The sequence below is a fragment of the Neomonachus schauinslandi genome, chromosome 10 (assembly GCF_002201575.2).
Source record: "Neomonachus schauinslandi chromosome 10, ASM220157v2, whole genome shotgun sequence".
In the NCBI taxonomy this organism is placed as follows: domain Eukaryota; kingdom Metazoa; phylum Chordata; class Mammalia; order Carnivora; family Phocidae; genus Neomonachus; species Neomonachus schauinslandi.
In genome coordinates this window covers 99,417,152-99,439,754 of record NC_058412.1, presented here as the reverse complement: position 1 = coordinate 99,439,754, position 22,603 = coordinate 99,417,152, and the positions used below count along the sequence as shown (strand labels likewise).

General features: G+C 37.4%; 1 protein-coding gene across 2 annotated transcripts in view; it reads right to left on the bottom strand.

The window, feature by feature from the left end:
- TASP1 (taspase 1) overlaps positions 1 to 22,603 on the bottom strand; it is a 294,371-nt gene that overhangs the window by 244,445 nt on the left and 27,323 nt on the right. Inside the window, exon 4 of one of the 2 annotated variants that reach the window (XM_021700673.1) lies at positions 19,021 to 19,141. The exons of the other annotated variant lie outside the window; for it this stretch is intronic. Within the exon in view, the coding sequence (XP_021556348.1) occupies positions 19,021 to 19,141 (121 nt within the window). The remainder of the gene's footprint in view (positions 1 to 19,020; positions 19,142 to 22,603) is intronic. 2 annotated transcript variants of the gene reach the window in all.

Genomic DNA, 22,603 nt, shown 5'->3' with positions numbered 1-22,603 from the left:
GAGCACAAAATCGGAACTTGTAGAAGTCTGCTCCGCTGAGGGACGTCACTCTGGTGGCAAAGTGGGGGGTGGAACCCTCCGGGACAGTGTGGTCTCAGGACCGTCGGGGTCACAGAAAGACCGGGGGTGCCTGAGTGTGGCAGAGCGCCCAGGTAATAGAGCGGGGAAGCCGGCTGCAGAGACGGAGCAGAGGCGCGGGCCCTCAGCTCGGGGTTGCCATAAACCGTGATCCGGGGCACAGTCGAGCCACTGCTCCTCCAGCAGGTACCCAAAAAGCGGCAGATCTGGGGAGACTCCACTTCCACACCGGGGAGGAGCGGCCTGGGAGCGCACGGCAGGGATCTGCTGGGTTTGGAGACTCCACCCAGGGTTGGGTGCCAGAGATAGAAACCCGCGGTCACAGGCCGTGGGAGCACAGACTGCGGCCGGAGACTGGGGAGACAGGAGTGACTGACGGCTATTCTCTGGGGGCTCACTGAGAAGCGGGGCCCCGAGTTCTCAGCTCCTCCGGGGTGGAGATTGGGAGGCCGCCATTTTCACTCTCTGCCTGCAAAGCTGTATGGAAAGCTTGCAGGGAACAACAGCTCCTGAGAGCAAACCTGAGCAGATTACTTAGCCCGGACTGGGCAAGGGCGGGGCAATTCTGCCTCCGACAAAGACATTTGGGAACCACGGCAACAGGCCCCTCCCCCAGAAGATCAGCGAGAACAGCCAGCCAAGACCAAGTTTACCGATCAATGAGAACGGCAGAACTCCAGCGCTAGGGGAATACTGCACATAGAATTCATGGCTTATTTACCATGATTCTTTAGTCTTCCAAACTTAATTTTTTTTTTTGAATTTTTCTTTTTCCCTTTTCAACCAACATCTTATCAATCCCTTTTATAAAAAACATTTTTATTTTTCATTTTTAGAGTCATATTCTATCCCTTCTTAGTAGTTACCCTTATTTTTGGCATATATATATCAGTTGTTCTCTCTTTAAAATTTTGAGATAGTTTCTTCTAACAGATCAAAATGTACCCTGAATCCCTAGTGTATGGTTTTTTTCTACTCCCCTACCTGATCACATTCTCTCCCTTTTTTTTAAAATCCTCTTCTTCCTTTTTTCAAACAACCTCTTATCAATTCCTTTTATAAAATTTTTTATACTTTCCATCTTTACACTCATATTCCATCCCTTCATCATATCAACCCTTATTTTTGTAAATATATAAGCTTTCCTTTCTTTAAAATTTTGGGAGTCACCTTCTTCTAACTGACCAAAATACACCCAAAATCTAGTGTGTGGCACTGATCTATATACCAGCTTGATCATATTTGATCACATTCTGTTTTTTGTTTTGTTTTGTTTTGTTCTGGTTTTGTTTATTTTTATCTTTTTTTTTCTTTTTTTTTTTTCTTTTTCTTTTTTCTCTCCCTTTCTTTTCCCACTGCTTCAGGTCTTTTCTGATTTGTTTAGAGTATATTTTCTGGGGACGTTGTTACCCTGCTGGCATTTTGTTCTCTCATTCATCTATTCTCCTCTGCACAAAATGACAAGACGTAAAAAATCACCTCAACAAAAAGAACAAGAGGTAGTACCGACTGCCAGGGACCTACTCAATACGGACAATAGTACGATGTCAGATCGAGAGTTCAGAATCATCACTTTAAAGATACTAGCTGGGCTTGAAAAAAGCATGGAAGTTATTAGAGAAACCCTTTCTGGAGAAGTAAAAGAACTAAAATCTATCCAAGTCAAAATCAAAAGGCTATTAATGAGGTGCAATCAAAAATAGGTGCACGAACTGCTAGGATAAATGAGGCAGAAGAGAGAATTAGTGATAGAGAAGACCAAATGATAGAAAAAAAAGAAGCTGAGAAAAAGAGAGATAAACAACTACTGGATCACGAGGGCAGAATTCGAGAGATAAGTGATACCATAAGACGAAACAATATTAGAAAAATTGGGATCCCAGAAGAAGAAGAAAGAGAGAGAGGGGCAGAAGGTATATTGGAGCAAATTACAGCAGAGAACTTCCCTAATTTGGGGAAGGAAACAGGCACCAAAATCCAGGAGGCACAGAGAACCCCGCTCAAAATCAATAAAAATAGGTCAACACCCCAATGTCTAATAGTAAAACTTATGAGTCTCACAGACAAAGAGAAAATCCTGAAAGCAGCTCGGGAGAAGAGATCTGTAACGTACAATGGTAGAAAAATTAGATTGGCAGCAGACCTATCCACAGAGACCTGGCAGGCCAGAAAGGACCGGCAGGATAAATTCAGAGCACTAAATGAGAAAAATATGCAGCCAAGAATACTATATCCAGCTAGGCTGTCATTGAAAATAGAAGGAGAGAGAAAAAGCTTCCAGGACAAAGAAAAACTAAAGGAATTTACAAACACAAAGCAGCCCTACAAGAAATCTTGAAAGGGGTCCTCTAAGCAAAGACAGAGCCTAAAAGCAACATAGACCAGAAAGGAACACAGACAATATGCAGTAACAGTCACCTTACAGGCAATACAATGGCACTAAACTCATACATTTCAATAGTTACCCTGAATGTAAATGGGCTAAATGCCCCAATCAAAACACAGAGGCTATCAGATTGGATTAAAAAACAAGACCCATCCATATGCTGTCTTCAAGAGACTCATTTTAGATGCAAAGACACCCCCAGATTTAAAGTGAACGGGTGGAAAACCATTTACCATGCTAATGGACACCAAAAGAAAGCTGGGGAGGCAATCCTTATATCAAACAAATTAGATTTTACACCAAAGACTGTAATAAGAGGTGAGGAAGGACACTATATCCTACTTAAAGGGTCTATCCAACAAGAAGATCTAACAATTGTAAATATCTATGCCCCTAACACGGGAGCAGCCAATTTTATAAGGCAATTAATAACAAAAGCAAAGAAACATATTGACAACAATACAATAATAGTGGGGGACTTTAACACCCTCCTCACTGAAATGGACAGATCATCTAAGCAAAAGATAAACAAGGAAATAAAGACTTTAAATGACACACTGGACGAAATGGACTTCACAGACATATTCAGAACATTCCATCCCACAACAAAATACACATTCTTCTCAAGTGCCCATGGAACATTCTCCAGAATAGATCACATCCTACGTTATAAATCAGGTCTCAACTGGTACCAAAAGATTGGGATCATTCCCTGCCTATTTTCAGACCACAATGCTTTGACACTAGAACTCAATCACAAGAGGAAAGTCGGAAAGAACTCAAATACATGGAGGCTAAAGAGCATCCTACTGAAGAATGAATGGGTCAACCAGGAAATTAAAGAAGAATTAAAAAAATTCATAGAAACAAATGAAAATGAAAACACAACTGTTCAAAATCTTTGGGATGCAGCAAAGGCAGTCCTAAGAGGCAAGTATATAGCAATACAAGCCTTTCTCAAGAAACAAGGTCTCAAGTACACAACCTAACCCTACATCTAAAGGAGGTGGAGAAGGAACAGCAAATAAAGCTGAAACCCAGCAGGAGAAGAGAAATAATAAAGATCAGAGCAGAAATCAATGAAATAGAAACTAAAAGAACAGTAGAACAGATCAACAAACTAGGAGCTGGGTCTTTGAAAGAATTAACAAGATTGATAAATCTCTGGCCAGACTTATCAAAAAGAAAAGAGAAATGACCCAAATCAACAAAATCATGAATGAAAGAGGAGAGATCACAACCAACACCAAAGAAATACAAACAACTATAAGAACATATTATGAGCAACTATATGCCAGCAAATTAGATAACCTGGAAGAAATGGAGGCATTCCTAGAGATGTATCAACTACCAAAACTGAACCAGGAAGAAAGAGAAAACCTGAACAGACCTATAACCAGTAAGGAAATTGAAGCAGTCATCAAAAATCAACCAAAAAACAAGAGCCCAGGGCCAGATAGCTTCCCAGGGGAATTCTGCCAACATTTAAAGAAGAATTAATACCTGTTCTTCTAAAGCTGTTTCAAAGAATAGAAATGGAAGGAAAACTTCCAAACACATTTTATGAGGCCAGCATTACCTTGATCCCAAAACCAGACAAAAACCCCATCAAAAAGGAGAATTACAGACCAATATCCCTGATGAACATGGATGCAAAAATTCTCACTAAAATACTAGCCAATAGGATCCAACAGTACATTAAAAGGATTATTCACCATGACCAACTGGGATTTATCCCTGGGCTGCAAGGTTGGTTCAACATCCTCAAATCAATCAACATGATACAATACATTAACAAAAGAAAGAACAAGAATCATATGATCCTCTCAATAGATGCAGAAAAAGCATTTGACAAAGTACATCATCCTTTCTTGATCAAAACTCTTCAGAGTATAGGGATGGAGGGTACATACCTCAATATCATAAAAGCCATCTATGAAAAACCTACAGAGAATATCATTCTCAATGGGGAAAAACAGAGCTTTCCCCCTAAGGTCAGGAACGCGGCAGGGATGTCCACTATCACCACTGCTATTCAACACAGTACTGGAAGTCCTAGCCACAGCAATCAGACAACAAAAAGAAATAAAAGGCATCCAAATTGGCAAAGAAGAAGTCAAACTCTCACTCTTTGCAGATGATATGATACTTTATGTGGAAGACCCCAAAGACTCCACCCCAAAACTGCTAGAACTCATACAGGAATTCAGTCAAGTGGGAAGATATAAAATCGATGCACAGAAGTCAGTGGCATGCCTATACACCAACAACAAAACAGAAGAAAGAGAAATTAAGGAGTCGATCCCATGTACAATTGCACCCAAAATCATAAGATACCTTGGAATAAATCTAACCAAAGAGGCAAAGGATCTGTACTCAGAAAACTATAAAATACTCATGAAAGAAATTGAGGAAGACACAAAGAAACGGAAAAACGTTCCAGGCTCATGCATTGGAAGAACAAATATTGTGAAGATGTCAATGCTACCTAGAGCAATCTACAAATTCAATGCAATCCCCATCAAAATACCATCCACTCTTTTCAAAGAAATGGAACAAATAATCCTAAAATTTGTATGGAACCAGAAAAGACCCCGAATAGCCAGAGGAACGTTGAAAAAGAAAAGCAAAGCTGGCAACATCACAATTCCGGACTTCCAGCTCTATTACAAAGCTGTCATCATCAAGACAGTATGGTACTGGCACAAAAACAGATACAAAGATCAATGGAACAGAATAGAGAGCCCAGAAATGGACCTTAACTCTATGGTCAACTCATCTTTGACAAGCAGGAAAGAGTGTCCAATGGAAAAGACAGTCTCTTCAACAAATGGTGTTGGGAAAATTGGATAGCCACATGCAGGAATGAAACTGGACCATTTCCTTACACCACACACAAAAATAGACTCCAAATGGTTGAAAGACCTCAATGTGAGACAGGAGTCCATCAAAATCCTAAAGGAAAACACAGGCAGCAACCTCTTTAACCTCAGCCGCAGCAACTTCTTCCTAGAAACATCGCCAAACGCAAGGGAAGCGAGGGCAAAAATGAACTACTGGGACTTCATCAAGATAATAAGCTTTTGCACAGCAAAGGAAACAGTCAACAAAACCAAAAGACAACCGACAGAATGGGAGAAGATATTTGCAAATGACATATCAGATAAAGGGCTAGTACCCAAAATCTATAAAGAACTCATCAAACTCAACACCCAAAGAACAAATGATCCAATCAAGAAATGGGCAGAAGACATGAACAGACATTTTTCCAAAGAAGACATCCAAATGGCCAACAGACACATGAAAACGTGCTCAGTATCGCTCGGCATCAGGGAAATCCAAATCAAAACCTCAATGAGATACCACCTCACACCAGTCAGAATGGCTAATATGAACAAGTCAGGAAATGACACATGTTGGCGGGGATGCGGAGAAAGGGGAACCCTCCTACACTGTTGGTGGGAATGCAAGGTGGTGCAGCCACTCTGGAAAACTGTATGGAGGTTCCTCAAAGGTTGAAAATAAATCTACCATATGATCCATCAATTGCACTACTGGGTATTTACCCCAAAGATACAAAAGTAGGGATCCGAAAGGGTACATGTACCCTGATGTTTATAGCAGCAATGTCCACTATAGCCAAACTGTGGAAAGAGCCAAGATGTCCATCGACAGATGAATGGATAAAGAAGATGTGGTATATATATACAATGGAATATTATGCAGCCATCAAAAGGAATGAGATCTTGCCATTTGCAACAACGTGGATGGAACTGGAGGGTATTATGCTGAGCGAAATAAGTCAAACAGAGAAAGACATGTATCATATGACCTCACTGATATGAGGAATTCTTAATCTCAGGAAACAAACTGAGGGTTGCTGGAGTGGGGGGTGGGGTGGGAGGGATGGGGTGACGGGGTGATAGACACTTCGGAGGGTATGTGCTCTGGTAAGCGCTGTGAATTGTGTAAGACTGTTGAATCTCAGATCTGTACCTCTGAAACAAATAATGCAATATATGTTAAGAAAAAAAAAAAGAAGAAGGTAGCAGGAGGGGGAGAATGAAGGGGGGGAAATAGGAGGGGTAGACGAACCATGAGAGACGATGGACTCTGAAAAACAAACTGAGGGTTCTGGAGGGGAGGGAGGTGGGAGGATGGGTTAGCCTGGTGATGGGTATTGAGGAGGGCACATTCTGCATGGAGCACTGGGTGTTATGCACAAACAATGAATCATGGAACACTACATCCAGAACTAATGATGTAATGTATGGGAATAAACATAACAATAAAAAATTTTAAAAAAACAAAATCGAAGAAAAGAAGAGCAGCAACTCTCTGAACAGAAAAGCAGTCACTTTGTGGAAGGTCTCTTCTGATTTGTTTAGTGTATATTTTTCTAGGGTCGTTGTTACCATGTTAGCATTTTGTTCTCTCGTTCATCTATTCTCCTCTTGACAAAATGACAAGACGGAAAACATCACCTCAAAAAAAGGAACAAGAGGAAGTACCGACTGCCAGGGACCTAACCAATACAGACATTAGTAAGATGTCAGAACTAGAGTTCAGAATGACGATTTTAAAGATACTAGATGGGTTTGAAAAAAGCATGGAAGATATTAGAGAAACCCTTTCTGGAGAAATATAAGAACTAAAATCTAACCAAGTCGAAATCAAAAAGGCTATTAATGAGGTGCAATCAAAAATGGAGGCTCTAACTGCTAAGAATAATGAAGCAGAAGAAAGAATTAGTGATATAGAATATCAAATGATGGAAAATAAGGAAGCTGAGAAAAAGAGAGACAAACAACTACTTGATCACGAGGGCAGAATTCGAGAGATAAGTGATACCAAAAGACGAAACAATATTAGAAAAATTGGAATCCCAAAAGAAGAAGAAAGAGAGGGGCAGAAGGTATATTGGAGCAAACTATAGCAAAGAACTTCCTAATTTGGGGAAGGAAACAGGCATCAAAATCCAGGAAGCACAGAGAACCCCTCTCAAAATCAATAAAAATAGGTCAACACCCCAACATCTAATAGTAAAACTTACGAGTCTCAGAGACAAAGAGCTGAAAGCAGCTCGGGAGAAGAGATATATAAGCTACAATGGCAGAAACATTAGATTGGCAACAGACCTATACACAGAGACCTGGCAGGCCAGAAAGGACTGGCAGGATATATTCAGAGCACTAAATGAGAAAAATATGCAGCAAAGACTATTATATCCAGCTAGGCTGTCACTGAAAATAGAAGGAGAGATAAAAAGCTTCCAGGACAAACAAAAACTAAAGGAATTTACAAACACAAAGCAGCCCTACAAGAAATCTTGAAAGGGGTCCTCTAAGCAAAGACAGAGCCTAAAAGTAACATAGACCAGAAAGGAACATAGAAAATACACAGTAACAATCACCTTACAGGCAAAACAATGGCACTAAATTCATATCTTTCAAAAGTCACCCTGAATGTAAATGGGCTAAATGCCCCAATCAAAAGACACAGGGTATCAGGGGCGCCTGGGTGGCTCAGATGGTTAAATGTCTGCCTTTGGCTCAGGTCATGATCCTAGAGTCTGGGATCCAGCCCCACATCAGGCTCCTGGCTCAGCGGGGAGCCTGCTTCTCCCTCTCCCTCTGCCTCTACTCCTGTTCATGGTCTCTCTCTGTATCCTCTCAAATGAATAAATAAAATCTTGAAAATAAATAAATGAATAAATAAAGACATAGCATATCATATTGAATAAAAAAACAAGACCCATCGATATGCTGTCTGCAAGAGACTCATTTTAGACCAAAAGAGACCTCCAGATTTAAAATGAGGGGGTGGAAAACCATTTACCATGCTAATGGACACCAAAAGAATGCTGGGGTGGCAATCCTTATATGAGACAAATTAGATTTTAAACCAAAGAATATAATAAGAGATGCGGAAAGACACTACAACATACTTAAAGGGTCTATCCAACAAGAAGATCTAACAACTGTAAATATCTATGCCCCTAACATGGGAATAGCCAATTATATGAGCCAATTAGTAACAAAATCAAAGAAACACAACGACAAGAATACAATGATAGTAGGGGACTTTCACATCCCCTCACTGAAATGGACAGATCATCTAAGCAAAAGACCAACAAGGAAATAAAGGCTTTAAATGACACACTGGACCAGATAAGACTTCAAAGATATATTCAGAACATTCCATCCCAAAGCAACAGAATACACATTCTTCTCTACCACACATGGAACATTCTCCAGAATAGATCACATCCTGGGTCACAAATAAGGTCTCAACCGGTACCAAAAGACTGGGATCATTCCCTGCATATTTTTGGACCACAATGCTTTGAAACTAGAACTCAATCACAAGAGGAAAGTCGGAAAGAACTCAAATACATGGTGGCTAAAGAGCATCCTACAAAGAATGAATGGGTCAACCACAAAATTAAAGAATAATTTAAAAAATTCATGGAAACAAAAAAATGAAAACACAACTGTTCAAACTCTTTGGGATGCAGCAAAGGCAGTCCTAAGAGGCAAGTATATAGCAATACAAGCCTTTTTCAAGAAACAAGAAAGGTCTCAAATACACAACCTCATCCTACACCTAAAGGAGGTGGAGAAAGAACAGCAAATAAAGCTGAAACCCAGCAGGAGAAGAGAAATAATAAAGATCAGAGCAAAAATCAATGAAATAGAAACCAAAAGAACAGTAGAACAGATCAACGAAACTAAGAGCTGGTTCTTTGAAAGAATTAATAAGACTGATAAACCCCTGGCCAGACTTACCAAAAAGAAAAGAGAAACGACCTAAATAAATAAAATCATGAATGAAAGAGGAGAGATCACAACCAACAAAAAAGAAATACAAACAACTATAAGAACATATTATGAGCAACTCTATGCCAGCAAATTAGATAATCTGGAAGAAATGGATGCATTCCTAGAGACATATAAACTACCAAAACTGAACCAGGAAGAAATAGAAAAGCTGAACGAACCCATAACCACTAAGGAAATTGAACCAGTAATCAATAATCTCCCAACAGCAAGAGCCCAGGGCCAGATGGCTTCCCAAGGGGAATTCAACCAAACATTTAAAGAAGAATTAATACCTATTCTTCTGAAACTGTTCCAAAAAACAGAAATGGAAGGAAAACTTCCCAACTCATTTTATGAGGCCAGCATTACCTTGATCCCAAAACCAGACAAAGACCCCATCAAAAAGGAGAATTACAGACCAATATCCCTGATGAACATGGATGCAAAAATTCTCACCAAAATGCTAGCCAATAGGATCCAACAGTACATTAAAAGGATTATTCACCACGACCAAGTGGGATTTATTCCTGGGCTGCAAGGTTGGTTCAACATCTACAAATTAATCAATGTGATACAATACATTAATAAAAGAAAGAACAAGAATCATATGATCCTCTCAAAAGATGCAGAAAAAGCACCTGACAAAGTACAGCATCCTTTCTTGATTAAAACTCTTCACAGTGTAGGGACAGAAGGTACATAACTCAATATCATAAAAGCTATCTACGAAAAACCCACAGTAAATATCATTCTCAATGGGGAAAAAGTGAGAGCTTTCCCCCTAAGGTCAGGAACATGGCAGGGATGTCCAGTACCACCACTGCTATTCAACACAGTACTGGAAATCCTAGCCACAGCAATCAGACAACAAAAAGAAAGAAAAGACATCCAAACTGCCAAGGAAGAAGTCAAACTCTCACTCTTTGCAGATGATATGATACTTTATGTGGAAAACCCCAAAGACTCCACCCCAAAACTGCTAGAACTCATACAGGAATTCAGTCAAGTGGCAGGATAGAAAATCAATGCACAGAAATCAGTGGCCTTCCTATACACAACAACAAGACAGAAGAAAGAGAAATTAAGGAGTCGATCCCATTTACAATGGCACCCAAAACCATAAGATACCTAGGAATAAATCTAACCAAAGAGGCAAAGAATCTGTACTCAGAAAACTATAAAATACTCATGAAAGAAATTGAGGAAGACACAAAGAAATGGAAAACGTTCCATGCTCACAGATTGGAAAAACAAATATTGTGAAAATGTCAATGTTACCTAGAGCAATCTACACATTCAAAGCAATCAACTTTTTTCAAAGAAATGGAACAAATAATCCTAAAATTTATGAACCAGAAAAGACCCCGCATAGCCAGAGGAATGTTGAAAAAGAAAAGCAAAGCTGGCGGCATCACAATTCCGGACTTCCAGCTCTATTACAAAGCTGTCATCCTCAAGACAGTATGGTACTGGCACAAAAACAGATACAAAGATCAATGGAACAGAATAGAGAGCCCAGAAATGGACCCTCAACTCTATGGTCAACTCATCTTTGACAAAGCAGGAAAGAATGTCCAATGGAAAAAAGACAGTCTCTTCAACAAATGGTGTTGGGAAATTTGGACAGTCACGTGCAGAAGAATGAAAATGGACCATTTCCTTACACCACACACAAAAATAGACTCCAAATGGTTGAAAGACCTCAATGTGAGACAGGAGTCCATCAAAATCCTGAAGGAGAACACAGGCAGCAACCTCTTTGACCTCAGCTGCAGCAACTTCTTCCTAGAAACATTGCCAAACGCAAGGGAAGCAAGGGCAAAAAGGAACTACCGGGAGTTCATCAAGATAAAAAGCTTTTGCACAGCAAAAGAAACAGTCAGTAAAACTAAAAGACAACTGACAGAATGGGAGAAGATATTTGCAAATGACATATCAGATAAAGGGCTAGTACCCAAAATCTATAAAGAACTTATCAAACTCAACACCCAAAGAACAAATAATCCAATCAAGAAATGGGAAGAAGACATGAACAGGCATTTCTGCAAAGACGTCCAAATGGCCAACAGACACATGAAAATGTGCTCACTGGGCATCAGGGAAATCCAAATCAAAACCTCAATGAGATACCACCTCACACCAGTCAGAATGGCTAATATGAACAAGTCAGGAAACGACAGATGTTGGCAAGGATGTGGAGAAAGGGGTACCCTCCTACACTGTTGGTGGAAATGCAAGCTGGTGCAGCCACTCTGGAAAACAGTATGATGGTTCCTCAAAAAGTTGAAAATAGAGCTACCCTATGACCCAGCAATTGCACTACTGGGTATTTACCCCAAAGATACAAATGTAGGGATCCGAAGGGGCACGTGCACCCCAATGTTTATAGCAGCAATGTACACAATAGCCAAAGTACGGGAAGAGCCTAGACGTCCATCAGCAGATGAATGGATAAAGAAGATGTCATATATATATATACAATGGAATATTATGCAGCCATCAAAAAACCCCAAAATCTTGCCATTTGCAATGATGTGGATGGAACTAGAGGGTATTATGCTAAGCAAAATAAGTCAATCAGAGAAAGACAATTATCATATGATATAACTCAAATGAGGAATTTGAGAAACAAGACATAGAATCATAGGGGAAGGGAGGGAAAAATGAAACAAGACAAAACCAGAGAGGGAGACAAACCATAAGAGACTCTTAATCTCAGGAAACAAACAGAGTTGCTGGACTGGAGGGGGGTGGGACGGATGGGGTGGCTGGATGATGGACACTGGGGAAGGTATGTGCTATGGTGAGCACTGTGAATTGTGTAAGACTGATGGATCATAGACCTCTATCCCTGAAACAAATAATACATTATATGTTAATAAAAAAATTTTTTTAAAAAAAGCAGCTAATGCCAGAGACCACACCCGTAACCACTAACCAATGGATGCCTCTCAGGACACCATCAGTATCAAAAACACACACACAGGGACGCCTGGGTGGCTCAGTTGGTTGAGCGACTGCCTTCGGCTCAGGTCATGATCCTGGAGTCCTGGGATCGAGTCTCACATCGGGCGCCCTGCTCAGCGGGGAGTCTGCTTCTCCCTCTGACCCTCCCCTCTCTCATGTGCACTCTCTCTCACTCATTCTCTCTCTCTCAAATAAATAAAATCTTTAAAAAAAAAAAAAAAAACACACACACACACAAAATCAGCAGTGGGATATAAGAAGATCATTAAAACTCAAATTAAGGTCACCATTTTTTTTAAGATTTTATTTATTTATTTATTTGAGAGAGAGAGAGAGAGAATGAACAGGAAGAAGGACAGAGGGAGAAGCAGATTCCTGGCTCATCAGGGAGTGGTATGCAGGGCTCCATCCCAGGACCTGAGATCACGACCCGAGCCAAAGGCAGCTGCCCAACTGACTGAGCTACTCAGGTACCCTGAAGGCCACCATATTGACTCAAAACAAAACTATTTAGCTAAACAACAAAAACACGCCACCAAAAAAACGTATGAAATACCAAATAAAGGAAAAGCTCAGATCTCTATACTAGCTCTTAAAATATATCTCTGTATATAATGATGTAATATTTAAAGACTTTGATAATTGTCAATTAAGTTATAAATTCAAATCTACAAATTCTCCATCAAACTTCAGAAGGATAACAAGCTGACTCTTAATTTCATCAGGAAGAGAAAACTTTGGGAAAAAATGAAGAGGTATTCACCCTTCACGATACCGTTTCTTATTAACAACTATTCTTAATTAAAAGAGTGTGGTTTGAGTACAAACAGACAAATACATCAACGGAACAGAATAAAGCTAAAGTTCAGACACAGACACAAAAGCATTTGAATATTTAATACATGACATAGACAGTATTTCAAATGAGTAGAAAAAGATTGACTCTATGTGAGAGGTAGAGAGAACACAGAGTGATGGGAGTCAGACTGTTTTATAACTGTACCTATCTACTGCTTCTCAGCTACAAATTCTCCCTTCACTGCCTGATCTGTGAAAATGGATATGGGCCCTTTAAATATGTTTGCTTTGCCAGCTGGCACAATGGTAGCTTTGTCAGTAGAGGGCACTGGAGACACACTGTAGGAGGAACAGGTGGCTTCTTGGGCAGGCCTGGAGAGTGTCTGTTTTTCTTCACTATTTGGCCCACATGGTATTCCCCAGTGCTAAGTGCCTGCAGGGTGCAGCTTTCTCCAGCATTTGGCCACCACATGTTTTCTCCAGCTCCTGATTCAGGCTACAGCAGCCTAGCTGACAGCTCCAGAAAAATAGAACTGTGCCCAGCTCAAGTCACAAACCTTCTCCACCTCAAAGGCACAAAAAGTGAAGTGTCCCATGGGGACAGGGCTGTCTGGTGAGTCAAAAACCCAATCTTTATCCTGTGCAACAGAGGTTCAATTCACATAGATTCCTCATCCCCATGTGCCCACCTATGGGCCTGAGCTCACCTGTGCCCCACAGGATTGTTCCTGGTCTTACAGTGACTGTGGCCTGGGTAATCCAGCAACTTCTCTGCTAGGCAGTGGGCTGCAACCACACCTTCTTCAATGAGGTCCAAATCTCCTTCCAAGTTTATCCTTACGTGGGTATTCTCCCTCTGCCCTAGAATACATTTTGAGTTCTGTTTCCATCTTTGTATAGTTACTCTCCTATCACTGTTTAACAGTTCTTTATATTAAACTTCCCCTATTTAATCTACTATGTGATTCATTTCCTAGTTGGACCCAGACTGATACAGTAACCTTGGGCAAATTACTAAATCTCTTCTGTATTTCAGTTTCCTTATCTGTGAAATGGGGATAAAAGTAGTGTCCTCAAAAGGTAACTGTGAGAACTAAATGACTGAATATATATAAACTACTGGAGAACAATGCATGGTATGTAACAGTCACCCAATGAACAATAGTTATTATTATTCAAGATTATGTTTTGTTGGTTATTTCAGAAAAAAAATGCATTAAAGAAGTAAATGAAAAATAAATTATAAGTGTATTAGAAGAAAATATAGGTGACTATACTTATAATTATGAGGGAAAGCTTAAGAAATGCAAAATACAAAAGCCACAAAAGAACAATAAGTTCGACAAAAATTTTAAATTCTAATATAATAAAGCACATTGTAAGGAAAGTTAAAAGGCAAGCCACAAGAGATATGGAACAGTCAGTTCATAGAGAAATGCTAATGGCCTTTAAACATATGAAATTTCATTACTAATAAAATTTCATAATGAAAGAAATTAAAATTAAAATTAAAACTAATTGATATACTCTTTCTTACCTATCACAGAAACCAGAAAGGATAAAGAAGACTGGAACAAGTGAATAACCAAACTGACCAAACTGGCACATATAGAACATGCACCCAACAACTACAAAATATATACTCTTTTAAAGTTCACATGGAATGCTTAACAAAACATACCATAAACTGGGCCATAAAGCAAGTCTCAAAAAGCTTCAAGGGACTGGAATCATATAGAGGATGTTTTCTGACTACAGTGAAATTAAACTAGAAATCAAAAAAAAAAAGCTAACTAAAAAGTCCTTAGGTAAATAAATTTGACAACTCCTATGAAAAAGACAAATTCCTTTACAAACACAATGAGAGGAAAATATAATCTTATAATTGTTAAAGAAATTGAATCCATTTTTTGAAACTTCCCACAAAGAAAACTCCACTAATTTAGAATAACTAATGAATTCTCAGAAGAAATCATTCCAATCACATGCAAATTCTTTCAAAGAGGAAAAAAAAATCCCCAATTCATTTTGTGAGGTCAGCCATAACATGATTCCAAAACCTGAAAATAATATTACAAGAAAGGAAAATTAAGGCCAATCTATTACATGAAGATAGATGTCAAAATCTTAAACATCAACAACTTGAACCCAGCAGAATATAAAAAGATAAAAATATGACCGAGAAGACTTTATGCCAAGGGAACATTCAAAAATCAATCACAAATTTCATATTTAACAAAATAAAGGAGAAAAATCTTTATCTCAATAGACACAGAAAAGCACTTAATGATAATTCAATACCCATTTATAATAAAAACTATCAGTAAACTAAGATTAGAAGGGAACTTCCTCAATCTGATAAAGAGTATCTATGACAGTCCAAAAGCTAGCAGAGCATATAGAATGGTGAAATATTTAATGCTCTCCTTCTAAGATCAGGAACAAAGCAAAGATGTACACTAACACCACTTATATTCAACATTGCACTGAATGTCACGGCCAAATGAAAAGTTTACATATTGCAAAGGACAAAGCAAAATTGCATGAGTCATAGGTAATATAATTGTGTATATAGAAATTCCATGGGAACCTATTTTTTCAAATGCTAGAATAAGTGATAGAATAACTTCATCAAGGCTAGTGAATTCAAGGCCAATATACAAAATTCAATTATATTTCTAAATTTAATAAAACAATTAGACATTGACATTCTAAATATATATACTTAATAATAACATCAAAAAACTAAGTATCTAGAATAAATCTAATAAAAGATATACATGACATTTATACTGAAAACCATAAAACAATGCTGAGAAAAAAAAAGAGTAATGTTTATATAAATATACATATTCTATGTTTGTGGGCTGGAATATTCAATATTGTTAAGACATCAATTGTCCACAAATGATTCTATATATTCAATGCAATACCAACCAAAATCCCAGCAGGGTTTTATTATGGACATTGACAAGCTGACTCAAAAATTTTATGAAAATGGCCAAACACCTAGAATAGCCAATATAATCTTAAAGGAAAAAAAAAAAAGGAAGTTAAAAATCTTATAGTACCTTATCAAGAATATACATACATATCAGCAGATATAAAGAATATAAAGCTACAGTAAACAAGACAGTATGGCACTGGCAATAAATAGGACAATGGAATAGAATAGAGGGTACAGAAACAAGCCATTGCATGTATAGTCAGTCACCTGATTTGCCAACACAGTTATGTGAGGAGAACACTGTCCTTTCTATTGACAATGGCAATGAACCATCTGGATATCCGTAAGAGAAAAAAAAGTAATGTCAGCTCCTATCTCACATACACTAACATTAATCTGAGCTTGATAAGAGAGCTAAATGTGAAGGGTAAAAAACAATAGAACTAAACAAAAACAAAAACAAAAAAACCTATTAGGGATGCCTGGTGGGCTCAGTCAGGAGAGCATGTGACTCTTGATCTCCAGGCCATGAGTTCAAGCCCCACATTGGGTGTAAAGCTTACGTTAAAAAAAAAAAAAAAAACAGAACTATTAAAAGAAAACAACAGAAACAATCTTCATAACTTTGGGTAGACAAAGATTTCTTAAATAAAATATTTTAAAAATAACCATAAAATAAAAGGTTGGTAATTTAAACTACGTAAGAGTTAAAAACTTCAGTTCATCAGAAGACAGCATTAAAAGAGTGAAAAGGTCATCCACAGACTAGGAGGAGATATACATACTACAGTATCTGACAAAGGATCTATATCTAAAATATATAAAGTATTTGAACAAATCAATGAAAAAAGATAATCCAATAAAAATATGCAAAAGACTTTTGAACATACACTGCACAACAAGAATATCTAAATGGCCAATAGGTATATCAAAAGGTTCTCAGTATCATTAGTCACCAGAGAAACTAAAATTAAAACAATAATGCCACTGCACACATACCAAAATGGATGAATTTTATTTTTTTTAAAGATTTTATTCATTTATAAGAGAGAGAGAGAGCACAAGCAGGGGGAGCGGCAGGCAGAGGGAAAGGGAGAAGCAGGCTCCCCATCAGCAGGGAGCCCAATGTGGGGCTCAATCCCAGGATCCTGGGATCATGATTTGAGCCAAAGGCAGACGCTTAACCAACTGAGCCACCCAGGCACCCCAAAATGGATGAATTTTAAAAAGAATAGCAATACCAAATGTTGACCCTGATGTAGAGTAACTAAAATGATCATACACTGCTGGTGGGAGTATAGATTGTAACAACTACTTTTGAAAACTGTCCAGCAGTATCAACTAAAGCAAAGCACATTATGTACCTAAACTTATCATCTAGTATAATGTTGAACAGAAGTGATGAGAGTGAACACTGCTGTATTATCCCTGATCTTAAGGATAGGATCTTAATGATAAACTTACCATTCCAAATCTTAGGTTTATAACCAAGAGAATTAAGTACATATGTCTATCAAAGACATGTACAAGAATATTCATTGGCGCAGTCAAAAACTAGAAACTGGGCACCTGGGTGGCTCAGTTGGTTAAGCGACTGCCTTCGGCTCAGGTCATGATCCTGGAGTCCTGGGATCGAGTCCCACATCGGGCTCCCTGCTCAGCAGGGAGTCTGCTTCTCCCTCTGACCCTCCCCCTCTCATGCTCTCTCTATCTCATTCTCTCTCTCAAATAAATAAATAAAAAATCTTTAAAAAAAAAAAAAACTAGAAACTATTCAAATATCCTCTAAAGGAGAACAGATAATTTATTATATATTATATACTCATGCAATAAAATACTACTAAGTAATAAAAAGAAAAAATTACTGTGACACAAAACATGGGTCAATCTCACAGGCATAGTATTAAGCAAAAAAAAAAAAAAAAACAGACACAGAGGTGTATGATTCCACTCATATAAATTTCAGGAACAAGCAAATTAATCTATGGTACCTAAAGTCAAAATTAAGGGAGAACAGGAGGAGGAGGGAAGGCAGGAGCAGAGTATAAGAGGTATGGACTAGGAAGAGGCATAAAGAACTCTTCTGGGATTATAGAAATGTTCTGTATTTTTTTAAGATTTTATTTATTTATTTTAGAGAGAGAAAGCATGCACAAACAGGGGAGGAAGAGGAACAAGCAGACTCCGTGCTACTGCTGAGCAAGGAACCCAACATGGGGCTAGATCCTAGGACCCTGAGATCATAACCTGAGCTGAAATCAAGAGTCTGATGCTCAACCAACGGAGCCACCCAGGCACTCTGGAAATGTTCTGTATTTTGACATGGAAATGTCTTATAGCTTGACTTGGGTAATGGTTTACATAGCTGTATACATTTAAAAATTCATGCAGCTTTATAATTAAAATATGTGCATTTCACGTGTATTTGTAAAATATTAGATATATCTTATATGTACTGATGTGGGAAAAATCTCTAAAACATCCTAGTTAAAGAAAAAAGAAAGTTTCATAATAATATGTACATATATTTTTTAAAAAATACATGTGTGAAACTGCGTTTCCATTACACAAAAATATAGATAAATGCACTGTATTTTACTAGTTAAACCCCTTCAAGGAGAAAGGGATGAGAAGGAAAGATTTGGAAGAGCAACGGCAAATTTTATTTACATCATTTGAATTTTCTAACAAAAAAATATATTATTTGTGTATTTCAAATAATCATAAAATTAAAAGAATATGCTAACTCACAGGTTAAATGTCTATAATTTCAAAGAGATGGAGGAGAACGATCAACCTCTAACAAAGACTTGAACATAAGCTTTTTTACTATTTTCTTTAAAACTTTTCAAAGCTAAGACTTCATGTTTTAAATTCAATAAGAGAAAACAATGTTGTTTTCAATACTACTCCAAGCAAGAATGGTAGAAAACACTAGATTGACTAAGTCTTTAGGAGGCATCATATGGTAATATTCATAGTTCTTTAGAGAATAGAGATAATGTGTTATAATGTCCACATACCACTCAGTGCTCCAACAGCTCCAAAATTTAAGGATTTTCCATCCATTATGCTGGCATCACACTCAATTTCACCCAAGAGATTTAGATTAGATCCCATTCCTGCATTTGTAAAAGGAGAATCCTAAGAGATAAAAACAAAAATTAAAATACCATTAGTCTTAAAGAAGATTTAATGTCAATCCTTTATAACTATTCCAAAAACTAGAAAGGGAAAGAACACTCTCGATTCCTTGCACGATACCAGTACTACCCTGATTCCAAAACAAGACAAAGACATCATGAGGAAAGAAAACTACAGGCTAATATATCTTGAGACTATAGGCACAAAAATCCTCAAGAAAATGCTAGCAAACCAAATGCAGCAAAACATAAAAGTCTTATACACCATGAACAAGAGGGATCCCAGGGAAGCAAGTTTGGTTTTAATATGTGAAACTTAATGTAATACACCATGTTAATAAAGAAAAAAATAAAAATAAATAAATAGAAAAAACAAGATCATACTAATAAACACAAAAAAAGCATTTAACAAAATCCAACACCCTTTCATGAGAAAAGCACTCAACAAACTAGAAATAGAAGGGAACTTCCCATATATGATATAATAAAGGACATCTACAAAAAGTCCAGAGCGAACATCATAATTAATGGTGAAAACCTGAATGTTTTCCCTTAAGATCAGGGATAATACAGCAATGTTCACTCTCATCACTTATATTCAACATTATACTGGATATTCTGGACAAAACAATTAGGCAAGAAAAAGAAATAATGAGCGTCTATATTGGAAAAGAAAAAGTAAAATTATCTCTTAGTAGAAGAGGACATGATCTTGAATACAAAAAGTCCTAAGGACTCCACTAAAAAACTATTAGGACTGATAAACAAGTTCAAAAGGGTTTCAAGATACAAAATCAATATACAAAAATCAACTGTTATTTCTACATATTAGCAATGAACAATGTGAAGATCAAATTCAGAAAACAATTCCACTTACAATAACATCAAAAAGAATAAAATACTTAGGAATAAATTCAACAAAAGAAGTAGAAGATTCATACACTGAAAACTATAAAACATGTTAAGAAAAAATTAAAGAAGACCTAAATAAATGTAAGGACACCCATGTACATAGATCAAAAGGTTTAATGTCTTTAAGATAGCAATACTCTCCAAAATTGATCAGCTTTAACACAATCCCATATCAAATCCTAACTACCTTTTTTGCAGAAACTGACAAACTAACCCTAAAGTTCATAAGGAAATGCAAGGGACTCAGAATCACAATCTTCAAAAGAAAAATAAAATCGGAGGGTTCACACTTCTAAGTTTTATAACTTACTACACAACTACAGTAATCAAGACTGTGTGATATAACTAAGGACAGACATATAGATCAATGCAATAGAACTGAGTGTCCAGATACAAGCGTTATATTTATGGTCAATTCAACAACGATGCCAGAACAATTCAATAAACAAAGGGTAGTATTTTCTATAAGTGGAGCTGGGACTATGGATATTCAATCCAAGAGAACAAAGTTGGGATTCTATCTCACACCATGTACAAAAATTAACTCCAAGTGGATCAAAGACCTAAATATGAGTTAAAACTATAAAACCATTCAAAGAAAACATTACGGCAAATGTTTATGACCTCAGATTAGATAGTGGTTTCCTAGATATGAAACTAAAAGCACAAGCAACCAAAGAAAAAACTAGAATTTGGATGTCATCAAATTAAAACTTTTGAGTTTTAAAGTACACAATAAAAGTGAAAAAAAAAAAAAGCCCACTCAGAATGGGGGCAGGGGGACTGTAAATCGTTTATCCGTAAGAAATTTGTATCCAGGATATATAAAAACTTCCCACAATTCTAAAATAAAAAGACAATTTTAAAATGGATAAAGGATATGAATGAACATTTCTCCAAAGAAGGTATATAAATGGCCAATAAGCACATGAAAAGATGCTCAACATCATTACTCATCAAGGAAAGGCAAATCAAAACCACAACAAACTACTACTTCACACCCACAATTCCACTTAAAATAACATCAAAAAGAATCATAAAGACAGATGTGTTGGCAAGGATATAAAGAAATTAGAACCCTTACACACTGCTGATGGGAATGTAAAATGGTACAGCCACTTTGGAAAACATCTGGAAACCCCTCAAAAACTTAAACATAAAGTTACTATTTGACCCGACAGTTCCACTTCTAGGTATATACCCAAGAGAAGTGAATTGTCTACACAAAACTTGTACCCATATATTCACAACAGCTTACCTAATACTCATATGCCAGCATTTCCGGAAACAACTCAAATGCCCACCAACTGATGAATGGGTAAGTAAAACATGGTATATCTATACAATGGAGTATTAATCAGCAATAAAAAGTAATGAAGTACTGATGTATGGCAAAATATGGATGAACCTTAAAAACATAATGCTAATCAAAGAAGTCAGTCACAAAAGATCACATACCAGATGATCCAATTTATATGAAATTTCAAGAAAGGCAAATCCATAAAGTAGATTAGTGATTGCCAAGGGTTGCAGAAGGAGGAATGGGGAGTGACAGCTAATATGTACTGTGTTTCTTTTTGCGGTGATTCAGATGAACTAAAAGTAGATGGTGTGACAGCTGCAGAACTTTATGAATATACTAAAAACAAGTGAAATGTATACTATAAAAGTGAATTTTATGGTATATGAATTATATCTTTAAAAAGATAGCATGAAGGGGCACCTGGGCTGCCCAGTTGGTTGAGCGTCCGACTCTTGATTTCGGCTCAGGTCACGATCTCAGGATTGTGAGATCAAGCCCCACATCAGACTCCACGCTAAGCATGGAGCCTGCTTGAGATTCTCTCCCTCTCCCTTCCCTCCCACCCCTCTCTTTCTCTCTCTCTCTAATAAATAAAATCTTTTTAAAAAATAAATAAAAAGATACCATGAAGGAAAAAAAAAGCTTGTATCAGCAGACTACAGAACATAAAGGCCTGGAATCAGAAGGGCACACAATGTGATGAGCACTGGGTCATATATGCAACTAATGAATAATTGAACATTACATCAAAAACTAATGATGTATTATATGTTGGCTAATTGAATTTAAATTTAAAAACTGAAAAAAAAAGTCAGCCATGTATTTGCAATCTAAAAGAAAGACACTATCTTATTTTTCTAATACTGTGAATAAAGTTTTTAAAAATATATACCACTAGTCTTGTTATGTCAATATAATATCATACATGATTTCCAACCACAGATATGGAAAAAAAAATCTAACAATATAAAATCTTACAATAAAAATAAACATCGTGGGGACAAACTCCCAAAAGACAAGAAAGAAAGGAAAGAAAGGAAAGAGGAAGAGAGGAAGAGAGGAAGGCAGGCAGGCAGAAAGAAAGAAAGAAAGAAAGAAAGAAAGAAAGAAAGAAAAGAAAAGAAAAGAAAAGAAAAGAAAAGAAAAGAAAAGAAAGAGAGAGCCGGGGATGGAAAGATTAGATTGACACTCCTTAGAGTCACTGCATAGATGAAAGGCGTACTCCAAAATAAAGTCCATAAAAATGAA